Source organism: Meles meles, chromosome 8 (genome assembly GCF_922984935.1).
Source record: "Meles meles chromosome 8, mMelMel3.1 paternal haplotype, whole genome shotgun sequence".
NCBI classification, from domain to species: domain Eukaryota; kingdom Metazoa; phylum Chordata; class Mammalia; order Carnivora; family Mustelidae; genus Meles; species Meles meles.
In genome coordinates, this window is record NC_060073.1 from 48,885,441 (window position 1) to 48,899,364 (window position 13,924).

At 49.1% G+C, this 13,924-nt stretch overlaps 1 protein-coding gene across 1 annotated transcript; it reads right to left on the reverse strand.

Annotated features, from left to right (window-relative positions):
- Nucleotides 1–4,426: 4,426 nt before the first annotated feature.
- RASSF10 (Ras association domain family member 10) lies at nt 4,427–10,785 on the reverse strand. The gene has a single exon (XM_046014187.1). The coding sequence runs from the start codon at nt 9,097–9,099 to the stop codon at nt 7,603–7,605; it is 1,497 nt and encodes a 498-aa protein (XP_045870143.1). The 5' UTR covers nt 9,100–10,785; the 3' UTR covers nt 4,427–7,602.
- Between the last annotated feature and the right edge of the window lie 3,139 nt (nt 10,786–13,924).

Below are 13,924 nucleotides of genomic sequence, written 5' to 3' on the forward strand. Positions count from 1 at the left end.
AATAAAAGGAAACAAAATGTATTCACTCTTTTACTTCTACTAGAAAAGCCTAAAAGCAATCAGCAACCCACTGGCAATGAACATCCTTAGTACCCAGACTGTGGTTTCTAAATATCTCTTGCCATTGAAAAAAATCAAGACTCTGCGTAGTGATGGCTGATTTCAGGTCTGGGACAGTAAAGGTACAGTATGAGCCTGGAATATCTTGACAGATGAGAGCAAAGGAAGCTCTCAAAGACTATGAAAAATATCTAGGAAAAGGATCCAGAAGTCAATCTGAAGAAGTTCTCCCAGGCCAAAGATGGGACAATATTTACAGTGGTCTGAGACACATAAAATATTTTAAATTTCATTATGATCCCCCAAAAGATGAACAAAGAAGAATAAAACCCACTGGTCACCTTGGAAAGTGCTGGTGATCAACCACATTATTTTGAACACTAGTTAAGAATGTTGCCTTTATTCTATATTTCAGGATTATCAGGATTTAAACTGCCCTTTGGAGTGACACTTGATAAAGGGAAGAGTGTATAGAAGTACTCCAGTTAATCGATGATGAAAAAATGAGAGAAAGAGGAGGAAGGGAGGGGAGGAAAAAGTAAGAGAGAAAGAAAGAAAATTTATGAGGTTAATAGAAGAAAATATAGAAGCCCATCTTTGTGACTTTATTTCTTAAATAAGAACTGTAAACCAGGGATGCCTGGGTGGCTCAGTTAAGCGGCTGACTTCACCTCTGGTCATGATCTCAGGGTCCTGGGATTGAGCCCCACATTGGGCTCCTTGCTCAGTGGGAAGCCTGGTTCTCCCTCTCCCTCTGCCTGCTATTCCCCTGCTTGTGCTCTCTCTCTGTCAAATATATACATAAAATCTTTAAAAAAATTTAAAAACTAATTCTCTTAGGAAAAAAAAAAAAGTACCTTAAGCCACAAACCATGGGGGGATATGGGAGTGCTACTTTTAACTGTATCATAATCAGACATTTTCAACAATAGCTACCATAGACACAGTCAAGATAGAGTCAAATTAGAATATTTATACCTGCTTTATAGTTAACAAGATATTAATGTTCAGAACATGTAGGAATTTCTGCAAATTCCTCCCAGAAAAGGGAGACCCTAAGGAAAAATGGTGGATAACAATAAGCAATAAACAGAAGGAGAACCCAAAGGATAATAAGCATATGAAAGTTAGTTTCACTAGAATTCAAAGAAATGCAAATTAAAGCAAATTTGTAAAAAGTAAAAAGCTGGCTAATATCAAGTACTGGAGAGGCTGTGGGGAAAATGTGGAATCTTCACAGCCAGGAAGAGCCTAACGTGGCACAGCCATTTGGGAGAGCACTCAAAATTCTGGGTTTTAAACTTCAAAGTCTCACACAGGTACCCTTAGGTCTGCTTGTGTTCATTGTAACACTGTTTGAGAAAGTAAGGATTTGGTAACAACCTAGGTTTCCTTTGCAAAGAAATGTAGACATTAGTGATGGACTACCATGCAGATTAGAAAATAATGAACCAGATTTATGTATTAGAGTGCAGCGTGCTCCCACAGACATCGTGTTGTGAAAAAAAAAAAAGAAATACAGTGAGCTTTATGGTCCAATAAAGTCATGTATAGTAGATAAAAGCACACAATCATTTCATTGTACTTTTTTTTTTTTTTTAAAGATTTTATTTATTTATTTGACAAACAGAGATCACAAGTAGGCAGAGCAGCAGGTGAGGGGGCAGGGAGAGCAGGACCCTGAGATCATGACCTGAGCCGAAGGCAGAGGCTTAACCCACTGAGTCACCCAGGTGCCCCTCATTGTACTTTTCTTTAAAAGATTTTGCTTGAGAGACTGTGCGTGCATGAGCAGGGTGGGGGCAGCACAGAGGGAGAAGCAGACTTCCCAATGAGCAGGGAGCCCGATGCAGGACTTGATTCCAGGACGCTGGGATCATGACCTGAGCCGAAGGCAGATGCTTAAACAACTGAGCCACCCAGGTGCCCTTCATTCTACTTTCGAAGTTACATATACACACATGAGCAAAGGTATTGTACTAGCACACTGCTCAACTTCAGGGTTACCATTTACATAGTTTCCCATGGGGATGGTGCCCTCTGGAGCATGTTTGCAGACCACGATGTGAATAGCGCCCCCTGGAGGTGTGCAACAGGACAGCCCTGAATATGTAAGGTGGTTCAGAAGGTCATGGATTAAATACACTAGGATAACAGCTGCTGGTGGGAGGAAGAAGCGAAATCGGGGTGGAACCGGGGGATGAAGGGAATCATGAAGTTAAGAAGAGGAAAAGGGCTGTGCACAACCAGAGGGTGGCGGTGTGACCTGAAGGAAGAGGCAGGATCCGTTTGCTTCTGTGGTTTGATGGCAGGGGAAGGTCTTGAGCTAGATAACCACTAACCCGATAAATTCTGCTAAGAAAGGTGGATTTCATCCTGAAAGCTATGGGGAATCCTGGGGGGGTCTGAGACAGAAAAAAATTGTTAAGGGAATGGGCGAGAGGGGCAGAGGCTGGGGCAGCAGTCCTTCAAAGCCATCCACGTGTTCAGGGGGAGTGAGTGTGGCCACAGAGGTCCCAAATCAAGTGTGCATGCCTAAGTCCACAGGATGGGAGTCCCCAGAACACCCAACATTCTCTCCCTTGACACCCCCACCCTAGTCCTCAGGTGTCCAGAGGCTCAACCAGAAATGAGGTGTGGTTAAAAATGCCCAGGGGGATGGAGTGGGGAAGGACAGTTTCATCACAGCCATGGTACCACCTTCCAGCCATGTGATTGTGAACAGCACACTGCCCCGATGGCTGAGAAGATTGTGAACAGCACACTGCCCCGATGGCTGAGGAGTCCCCATTTCTGACTAGTCACCTGTGTCCTTAGGGCATTCAGTCGAAAATTCCATGCAAATACCTAAGGTGTTCATTTGGGGGGAGAATTTTTTTTTTCCATTGGCAAGGACTTCACCTCTGACAGAAAGATGCCCAGATATTTACACAGGAATTTCTCCTCCTTTATCTTTTCCTAAATCCCCACCTAGTAGATGTTTACTGGCTCCAGGATTTTGAGAAAGTCACTCCACCATCCTGGTGGAAATACTTGGACAAGATTTGATCAGTTCTGAGGCCCTTCTGGGGCCAACACTCTAGCATGTGTGAGGAATGTCTTCTCCTGACACGCTGAACCCTTCATGGGTATGACCTGCCCGGTGTCCAGAGCAAAATGGGCATAGGTCTTCTAGACAGGCTAGGGTTTAAGTCCTGCTTCTGCTACTTACCAGCTAGATGGTCTTAGTGTCTTTATCTGTAAAAGCTGGAGGTTAGAGAGTTCTCTCTCACAAGACAAATGCAGAGGAAATTCATGGGACGATACTCAGCACAAGGATCTGGCATTTGGAAAGTACTCAGCCAAAAAATTTTTTCCTCGTCCTCCTTTCTTTCCGTGTAGGACAATCCATTTCCCAAACATTTCCACATGGGAAATTTTACAAATTTTCCCTTTCCAAGAATTTAAAGATAAGCTCAGGTGTCATGTCATAGGTAGAAAGAAATTCCCAGAAAAAAGCAAAACTGTTCTTTAGAGGCTGTGAATAGTGGGCTGATGTATTTATTTTATTTTGGTATAATTTTTAATAGGAGTGGGTAGAGAGAAGCACAAAATCAAATACATGTTAAAACATCACCTTCTAAGAATAAACTTTTCTCATGGACTCAAGATGAAAAAAAAGTTTATGAATATTTGCTTTCTTTAAATCTGTTTCTCTTACGTGTTAATTCTCCTACTCTTGCTCATTTGGCCCTCCTGTCCAGACCGATTGTTGGCCAGCTCTGATATGAGACAAGATCGCTATTACAAAGCAGGTGCTCAGGGAAGACAAGGAAAACAGGAAGGAGAGAAAGCATCATATCCTCTTCACACTTCTGGTCAGACAATCCACATTTCTGTTGTAAGGGTATTTTAAGCCAGCGGTTGCCAGCACTGCATTCCTGAAGCCCCAAAGTACTAATTAATTAATTCTAGTTAAAATGTTTTCTTAACAAAATGTACTATCTAATGAAAGCCAAGGTGTGGGGAAATAGGCCCCATCACCCACAGCAGGTTGTTATTAGAACAAATCTTTCCAAAAGCAATTTGGCGATTAAGTATCAAGTCCTTAAATGTTTGTGCTCTTTGACCTGGGAAGTCTCTTTCTGTTTTACTGGGGAAAAGGGACACATGCCCAAAGCAGCCTATCACAGTGTTGTGCCGTAATAGTTAAAAAAAAAAAAAATATATATATATATATATATATATATATATATATATATATATATATATATATATATGGAACAACCTACTGACATGAGAACAGTTATACGCACGATGGAACATCCAACAGAGGGATGGACCTAAAAGCATCTGTACAATCTCATTTCAATTATTTTCTTAAAATAAGAAGCAAAATACGAAATCTTCATAATTCAAAAGGTCAGGAAAGAAAATAAGCCAAATTTTGACAGTGATAATAAGCTTTTGGTGACGGGATTTTGAGGGACTTTTCTTTCTTTTCTTTTTTACTTCTGCTATTCTCAGATTCGTCCCAAGGACCACAGTATGTAACTTCTCTAATTAGCCAATCATCGTCCTCACGTTTTACAAGTGAACACAGAGATACCAGGTGAAATCGCTCTGGTTTGGGAGATGACTGAGAAGGGGCTACTTAAGATCAAAGCCAAGATACAGGCTATCAGTTCCCGACAAGAATGGGGCCTCGTCCCATCCTCCACGAGTTGGCTGGTTCTTCCCCAGGATCTCCGTTCTGCGCAGACACCAGAACAGGGGGCAGTTCTCTCAGGGGCTCTGACATCCTTAGTGCTGATGCTTTCACCTCGATGTGGTCATTCTCATTCTTAGTGCCGGAATGATTGTTTTTTAAGTGAAATAACTTTTTTTCAGCATCTAGCACCTATGAGGCACTTTCTAGGCACAGGCGCTGTGTTGGTCCTTTTTATGTCCATACTCCACCTCTCTCAGACTTGCGAAAGCTCTTAGTAAAAGGAGCTATTGTCTCTTTTCTATTTTGGCACTCCCCTCCCCCCTCCTTTCTCCTACCCACACAGAGAGTGCCTTCTGGGGACATAATTGATTTGGATGAAAGGTGAAATGGGCAGACTGGGCTGCCCTCTGCTACAAACAGAGCCTCCACACTGCCTGAAGAGTTGACTGGAGAAGTATCTTCAGGTGGACAGGACACAGGAAGGTTCTAGAAGGAGGGCACTAGAGAATCCCACAGGCCTTCTCCCTGTGATGTGGCTTAATTTGCTTTACAGGCTTCAGGCATATTTGCTGATGTCAGCGGCCTGTCAGAGTTTAAAATAATAATAGTGAATAAGAAAACAGCCCTTTTCTGCCAGGCAGTCCTGTTCTGCCAACTTCTGTGTTCCCTTTTGAGTTAATAAACATCTAAGAACCACCTCCCTACTACTCTGGGGGACTGGGGGAAAAAAGCACAATAATTTTAAAACCACCAGGTCAGCCCATTGCCAGCATCAACCATTCAGACAAGTAGCGTTTGTCACACTCTAATGAGGATTTTACCTCTGCCTCAGAAGGGAAGCTATCATTAGGCTTTGTGTTTACCAAATCAAATGATCGTCTAGGGACAGTGGCTTTCTTTCGGTCCCCTTCTCATTTTAATCATGCTCCAGACCAAACGCATAGACATTTTCTGCATCCGAAGAGACTAAAAAACCATAATTATGCCAGCTAATGTCTTTTGAAAACATCAATTAAGAAAACGGCCATTTCATTCTCATTTTACTTGAAAATCTGAAATGTCCACGTGTGTTGCAATAGTGTGGGCAGGGGAGGGCTGTCTCCAAAAAGGAGACGGTTTAAACTGTTTAAGGGGGTGAGGTGGGCAGGTCCCCGATGGCAACAAATAGACAGAGAAGCCCTCCAAGGAAAAGAAACTTCTCGATAAAGCAAGACCTTTTAAGTTATCTTCACTTGTGGTGTTGAAACTGGAGCCTGCCCCTCCATCGTTAGGCGGATACCGGGCTTCTGGAGCAGGCTGGCCCCACACACACACCCCATTGTTAGGACCTCCTCAGGAGAGATTAGATCCCACATTCCTCAGAAGTACGGAGCTCCAGAGGGAACGCAGCCAACAGGCTCGTTCCACGGGGCAAGAGCCAGCTACAACTGATCACTTCTGTTGAAATAACTGGAACAATTACACTGCGTCCCCACAGGGGCTCGGTCACCAGCTAGCAAGAGAGAGGTGTCGCGCTTGTATCTCCGGGCGTGTGCAAAGGTATGAACCAGGCAAGAGTAATTCAAGTCGTCCCTAAGCCCACTTTCCTGTGCATTATCTACTGCTGCGTGCCCCGGTTAATCAAATTGCTCACCCAAGGTGTACTATTAGACTGTTCTATTTTATGTTTTCTTTCCGGAGCCTTATCTGGTAAACCTTGATGTTTGCACTCTCCACTAAGGCTTGGACAAGTAACTACTGAATCTTTGACCAAAGCTACTGAAGTTAGACTTGGGTTGGGGTAAAATACCTTGAGGTCATGGTTGGTTTTAATCATATAGCTTGGTTCAGAAGCCTAACACTAACAAAGATCTTTGCTTTCAAGTCTCAGTTTCAACCAGAGCGCTCATTAAATAGCAACTTCAGTTGCACTTCGCTTGAATTCTGCAACTCCCCACCCCCCCTTTTTTTTCTTGGAGTAACAGTGATTCCGTACATGAAGGGACAACAGGAGTGGAAAGAAAGGACAGTGCAGGTCCCTTTGCTGCAGCAAATCCCAAGGAACCTTGATTAAACTGTAACCAGGGATTGTGTCTGCCAGGCTTCTCTCAAAAGCGTTATGTTTGGCTTTTGTAATAATAAGAGGTTATTTTAGGGAAGGGATTCTATCTGAACACACAGTGTATTTGCAGGGAGGAAATGCAGCATTAGACGGCCATTCAGCTCAGCCTCTGAAAGAAAGTAAGATGAGCAGTTTAGCAGAAGGGCAATTCCCCAATCTGCAGAAATGTAAAGAGCCAGGATTTGGGTGCCTGTGGGCTTTATCAGAGATGTAAGTAAGGCTGAGACCAACACCAGTGCTCCTCTTTGGCTAGTTTTAACACGTTCACAGTCACAATTAACATTCAAGGAATTTCCTTTTCATCCAAGAGTTTCTTTTAAAAGCACTTTGCACCACAAACTGAAGTTCTAGCTGCCATCAGTCCTTCCCATACAGAAGATTGCTGAAATCTTCATAATACTTTTTTTTTTCTTTTTTTGAAAATGGGTTCGGACCACATCAGTTTCCCTGGGGTTTTTGTTTTCCAGTATGGGAGGTTCTTACCACCTTCCTCCCTCCTTCCCCTGAAAGAGCTTGGAACGGAGACCTGGCTTCCCTTTTCCCCGCACCCCTCACTATTCTCTGGGGAACCAGAGGAGCGCAGGACAGGCGTCCCCAGCCCTCCCCCCCATCCCTGGCACAGTGGGAGCGCTGCTCCCTGGCAGGGGTCCCCGGCCCACCCCCAACCTGGTTTCAAGTCTCTGGGCGGGCCTTGCCAGTGCTTTCTGCGAGGAAGTGGGGAGGGTCGTCCCCCTCTCCCACCCTGCTCCCCTTACACAAGAGATTCGCACACTGGCACCGAGTCCGAGTCCTGGCTATGCATAGAGCTCAGGCCGGTATCCGAGTCTTCGTCGTTGCCGGGACAGTTCTTGGCCAGCCCGCGGGCCTGATCCACCCACACCTCGGCGCGGCCCTGAGGCCGGGATTCCCGGGAGGGATCGCCAGAGCCGAGAGTCCCGTCGGGCGCTACCGTCAGCTCCAACGTGTGCAAAGTCTGGAGAAGGCCCTGCAGCTCGCGCTCCTTGGTGTCCCACTGCTGCTGGCTGTAATCCAAATCCGACTTGACAGCCTCCAGGTCCGTGTTGAGCCGGAGCCCGATGTAGAGGCTGGTGCTGAGCTGCGTCCTGACCCGCTCCTGCTCCAGCAGCAGCTCGCCGTCGTGGCCGCCGTCAAGCTCCAGGGGCTCCTCCCGCGCCGCGAGCTCCTCCTGGCGCCTCCGCATCCACCTCTGGTTCAGCTCCTCCTGAATCTCGGCCGAGAGGCGCTCGAGCAACTCCTCCTGCTGGGCTCGCTGCTCCTGCAGGCGCAGCAGGTCGTCGCACCGCCGGGCCAGTTCCTCCAGCGCGGCCGCCTGTGCCTCACCGTCCAGGGGAGCCGCGGCCGCCTCCGGCTCCTCTTCCGGGCTGGGCCCGTCCACCTCGATGCCTGCGCCCACCAAGTAAGTGTCCTGCACGTAGTTGACTCCGTGTCGCCGCATGCGGTCCAGGTGCACCTTGGCCTCATAGCGATCGATCTCTCGATCCAGTTCCCGGAGCCGCTGCACCTGCTGGCGGATGGTGTGGTCCTGGGAGAGCACCAAATGCACCAGCGTCTCCATGCGCTCCACGGAAGCGCTCTCGGCGGCCCGTGGCGAAGACGAACTGGATGAGGCGGTGGACGACGACGTGGACGAACAGGGTGACGACGGCTGCTGCTGGCGCCGCCGGTTGAGCTTGGCCAGCTTGCGGAAGGCCTTGCGCACCACCCGCCGCTGTTTCTCCTGGGTCATGGCCAGGCTGGGCCGGGCCGGGACCCCCCGGGTCGAGCAGGGGCGCTCACGACTGAGCACTACGCGCGCCTCGGCGCTGCGGGGGCCCGCGTTGGGTAGCGACGCCTCGCTGCGCACCAGCACGAAGCGCACGTTCTCTTGCTCGTCGCCCCAGGCGGCCCAGAGACGCAAGATGCGCGTCTTGTTGGGCAGGATACGCTCAAAGCCCCGCCACTTCTCCACGATGCAATAGCACTGCGGGGGCCCGCACAGCATGCCTTGCGGCAGCGCCTCATCGTCGTCCTCGTCGTCCTCGTCCAGGAGTTCCCGCAGCTCCTCCCGGCCCGGCGAGTCGCTGGCCGCCCCCCGCCGCCGGCCCCGCCGCTGCCTCCGCGGCCGCCGGCAGCCGTCCTCCAACAGCACCCGCACCACGTCCGAGCAGGTGGTGCGGCGAGAGAGACCAGACACCAGCTTCTCCTCCTGGCAGATCCACACTGATATCTTCTTTTCCGAAGGATCCATGGCGCAACCGGGACGCAGGTGGCGGGTCGGTCTGGGCCCCGGCGGGGCGGCAGTTGGGGGAACGGGGGGACGGGCAGCCAAGCAGCTCTGCGACGGCTTAGGAACCTAGGAGCCTCGACCCGTCGGCACAGGCCCTTCTCGCCGGTTGCGCACGGACTCCGTGCCGGCGCTCGGCCCGGACGGCGGGCTTTTCTCCCTGGGCTGTGCGCCCGGGATCCGGCTCTTGCCGCTCTGGCTCTGCCCAAGATTCCCGGGGCCTCCAGGTTTTGCTCCTCCCCACGTGGCTCCTCCCCTGCCCGCCCCCAGCGCCCAGAACCCAGGCCGGAGCGCGGGAGGGGCAGCGCCCAGACCCGCCCCTCGCAGCCTCGCCGCGCCGCGAGCGCTCAGTGCAACCTCTCTCTCCCGCTGCGGGTGGCGGGGATCTCGGCCCCTTCAGTGGACTCGCCGCCCTGTTTCGCGTCCGCACGACGACGGACTCGGAGACCCTTCTGCTCAAGGGCTGGAGCCCGTGAGGGCGGGGAAAATCAGCGCTGCGTCTCCCTCTGCCCACTGGCTTCCCTCCTTTGCGTGTAGAGCTAGCTGTACGCACCTTGACTTTCTCGCCTTTCCGGCGCCCCTCGGTCCTTCAAAGCCGCGCTGTCCCGGCAGTGCCTTTTACGCAGATGAGAAAACCAAGATGCACAGCGTCTCTAACTGAGCCTCTCCCACGGCAGCGCGTGACCTCCAGCTGGGAGCTGTAAGCGCCGCCTCTAACGCGAAAGGCCTCCAGCCCTCCTCATCAGGAAGCAATATTTACATATTTAAGGAGAAGTAGATAGCCCTGTGCTCCGTGAGCTAGTATAGAGGTGGAGAGGTCTACGCGTTGAGTGGGATCTTCAGAGACCGCGCCACGTTCCCCGCAGGGTCAATGTCGGTGGCTCCCTATATAGCCTTGGCTTCGCACAGCCTTCTTGACCAGAGGCACCTAATTCTAGCAGGATTTCGGGGCCTAAACCCCAGTGATAAGCTCTTTTCCGTCTTCCACCTTCATAGGACAACACTACTAGTCAGGACCGTGACAGTTTCTGCCATATCCAGTATTCATATGTGTGGTACAGAAAAGAAAAGTTTCACAGCCCCAGAAATCCAAGATCACGGCGTAAATGAACTTTTTTTCATCCTCACGTGTTGGTGAGGATCTTCTTTTGTGTGCAAGACTTGCCCTCTGCCCATGTAAGCACAGGTCTGATAAGGTCACTCCCTTACTTCAAGACCTTGGATGGCTGCCATTGTCCCCGGAATAAAGCATTTTTCTTCATTCACTCATTCACTCAGTAAATACTCACTGAGTAAGCACCGGCTCCAGACGCAATGCTAGGCATTTGGAGCTGAACCTATCACCGTCTTGGCCAGCAAGGAGCTCACAATCTAGTGAAGACCTCAGCCCAGTCAACGTGTCCAACACAGGGTCTCCTGTGCTGTGATAAGGGAGGTATGAGTTGCTGGCGGAATGCTGGAGTAGCATCCACTGAGCCTAGGAAAGGCAAGGAAGGCTTCCCGGGGAAGGTGGCATCTTGCGCAAGGCCAAAAGCCCCATTTGGGTCAGTCAAAGGAAAAACAGAAGGAAGAGGCAGGCAGCTTCCCAGGCAGAAGGAGCTGTAGTGTGGAAAGTCAAGAAATCGAGAGCATGGGGGCGCCTGGGTGGCTCAGTGGGTTAAAGCCTCTGCCTTCGGCTCAGGTCATGATCCCAGGGTCCTGGGATGGAGCCCCACATCGGGCTCTCTGCTCCTCGGAGATCCTGCTTCCTCCTCTCTCTGCCTCCCTGCCTACCTGTGATCTGTCTCTCTCTCTGTCAAATAAATAAGTAAAATTAAAAAAAAAAAAAAGAAATCGAGAGCATGACCGTTACTCAAGCTACAGGGAGCTGAAGTGAGAGGAGTGTGGAAGAGTGAGGTCAGATGAGTGAGCAGGAGCTTGCTCTGGAAGGGTCTTTAATACCTCGCTTGGGTGTTTGAACTTACTCTAAGGGCAATGAGAAGTGACAGAGTGTGGATTCTGAGTTCAGACTAAATTAAAATCTGCCCCCTGTCACTTACTAGCTTGGTAACCTTAGGAAAAGTATTTTGCCTTTCTGAGCCTCAGTTTCTTCACCTGTGAAATGGTGATAATAAAAGACCCATCTAATAGGACTTTTACAAGGATTCAGTGCTGAGACCTGGAAAGTCTGCCAAGGAAGTTTTGTTGGACGGTTAGAAACAAGGGGGTGTGTTGGTTTTCTAGGGCTGTGGAACAAATCGCCATAAATATAGTGGCTTGAACTAACATGTGCTTATGAGTTCGTAGTATTGGAAGTTGGGAAGTCCAGTATGGCATGGCTGGCTTCTCTGCTCAGGGTATCCCAAGGCTATAGGCAGGCTGTTGGCTGGTTTGTGTTCTCTTATGGGGGATTTGGGAGGGAACCCATTTGCAGGTTCACTCAAGTTGTTGGTAGAATGCAGTTCCTTGCAGTTGGAAGAGGGAGGTCCCTGTTTCCTTGCTGGCTGGCTGCTGGATATTGCTCTCCACTCCCGGAAGCTTTTCCTAGGTCCTTTCCACATGACCCACTTCATCTCCAAGCTGGCAACAGCATGTTGAATCCTTCGAAACCTCCCAGGCTTTGAGTATCTGTGACTTGCCCTTTACTCGCTGGAGAAACTCCCTGCTTTTAAAGGGCTCACTTCATTAGGTGGATTCACCAGGCTAATTTCTCTGTTTTAAGGTCAACTGATTAGTTAGCCTTAACTCTATCTGCAGAATTCCTGGTCCTGTGTAATATAACATAATCCCTGGAGTAACATCAGAGTGGTGGAGATCATAGGGCCATCTTAGACTTCTTTCTGCCTACTGCAGAATGTAACACCATCTTCTCATTTTGAAAACTCACTCTGTTTGCATTGGAGGTGATAGTGGGGGTGGGGGAGATGAGGGGCAAGGAGGCGTTTTAGAGGACCTCTCCCCTCCCTTCCAGGAGGAGATGGTGGCCTGCACCGAGTGCACCGAGTGAAGGGGCGGTGAGAGGACTGGACAAAATTGAGCACTGTTGGGGAGGCGGGGCTTGGTAACAGATCAAGGTAGATTTCCCTCTCCCTAGCATGGTATCGAAGGTCTCTGATAGTCTGGCCCAGCCCACTCCCCCATTCCTCCCTCACAGGTTTGGACATCCCCTCCTCCTTACCCCCTCCCATGTGATGGTTAGAGCTTTGTTATCAGCTGTGATCCTGATTGGATTTGAAGCTCTACAAAGGTAGGGATCATATCTGTTTCGCTCCTTTTTGAATCCTCTGCAATTAGTACAATGCATGGCACATTCTAGGTTTACCCAGTAGCTGTCAAATAAATACACACATGAGCAAATGAATGGATCCTACATTCTAACAAGTCAGCATCTTCCAGATCGCCCGACTCCAAATATGTCCATGCAGCTGCTTGCCACACAGCTCCACTGAAGTGTCCCCCAAACACCCCAAACATTTGTCAAAAAAGATAAGCTGAACCCGAACCTTTCTTCCCGAACCTGCTCTGCCTCCTGAACCTCTGTCTCAGAGAATGAATAGCCCCACCATTTAGCGCCGTGAGATCTGAAACTGAGGAACACCCTCCATCACCTGCCATTTACCTCCTTTCCTACAAGATATTGAAGTTCTACGAGGGCACGGATTTTGTCTGCTTTGTTTTCTGCATGCAGTAGACACTTGGCAAATGTTTGTGGAATGGATGGATGAATGAATGATTGCCTTAGATCAGACCCTCTGTACTTCTTCTCTGGAACCTGCACTTTCTTCACTAGTTTCCTTGTCTCTGGTCTTGCCATTCTCCCATAACCCCTACTGACGAATGTTGGGTGGCCCCCACCAACCCCAGCAGAGCCTTGGGATCTGATGTCTGCTCTACCCCCAGCCCATCCATTCTGCGCAACCCCCTTGTTCAGGCCGTCCCCTCTGACCCTGCTGGCTAATTCCTACCCATCCTCCAAGTTTCAGCTGAATGATCACCTCCTCCCAAAAGTCAACAACATCCTCTCCAGGAAATAATCCAAGCAAAACTGTGCTTTGGGATGATTAATTCCCATCAGTAGGTGGGAATAATCGAAGTTATGATACACTTTTGGTAGGAAGAACACTGGGCTGCAAAGGAGGGTGAAGAGTACGCTTAACACTCAGACTGTGGTCCCCTAAACACCTTCATAATCACAGAGAAGTTGCCTCCCTGCACATCTTGGACCTTCTGTCTTAATCCTCAGGGTTGCGCGTTCCAGCACGGAAGCTGCGAGACATAGGTGGATGCCGAGCCCTTGGAATGTGGTTATCTGAACTGAGATGTGCTGTGAGTGTAAAATACATGCTAGATGTCAAAGACTCAGTCCAAAAAATTTTTAATATCTCATGAATAATATCTATATTGACTACCTGTTAAAATGACACTGTCTCAGAAACGTTAGGTTAAATCCTTAAGATTAGTTTCCTTCTTTCTTTTTACTGATTCTTTGGTGTAGCTACCAGAAATTTAAAAGTGCCCGGGTAGCTCACGTTGTGTTTCCATTTGGCAAAGCTTTCTCTGGAAAGGCCCCGAAGCTTGGAGCAGAATGTGTGAGCCTCTCCAGGTGGTGTTACCCTAAGTGTCCTAAACAAGTGAGTATATGTCATGGGTTATGGCCGTCTCCAGAGAAGGCCATTGCATACCTTCTCTGGATTGGTAGTTGGAATATTTCTTTTTGCTTTATGATGGCCCCTAGGAAAGCTTCTTGCTGCCGCAGAAGCCAGTCCCCTTAGGCAGCCAAAGAAGCCCATTCTTGAGTCTGCCCTGCAGC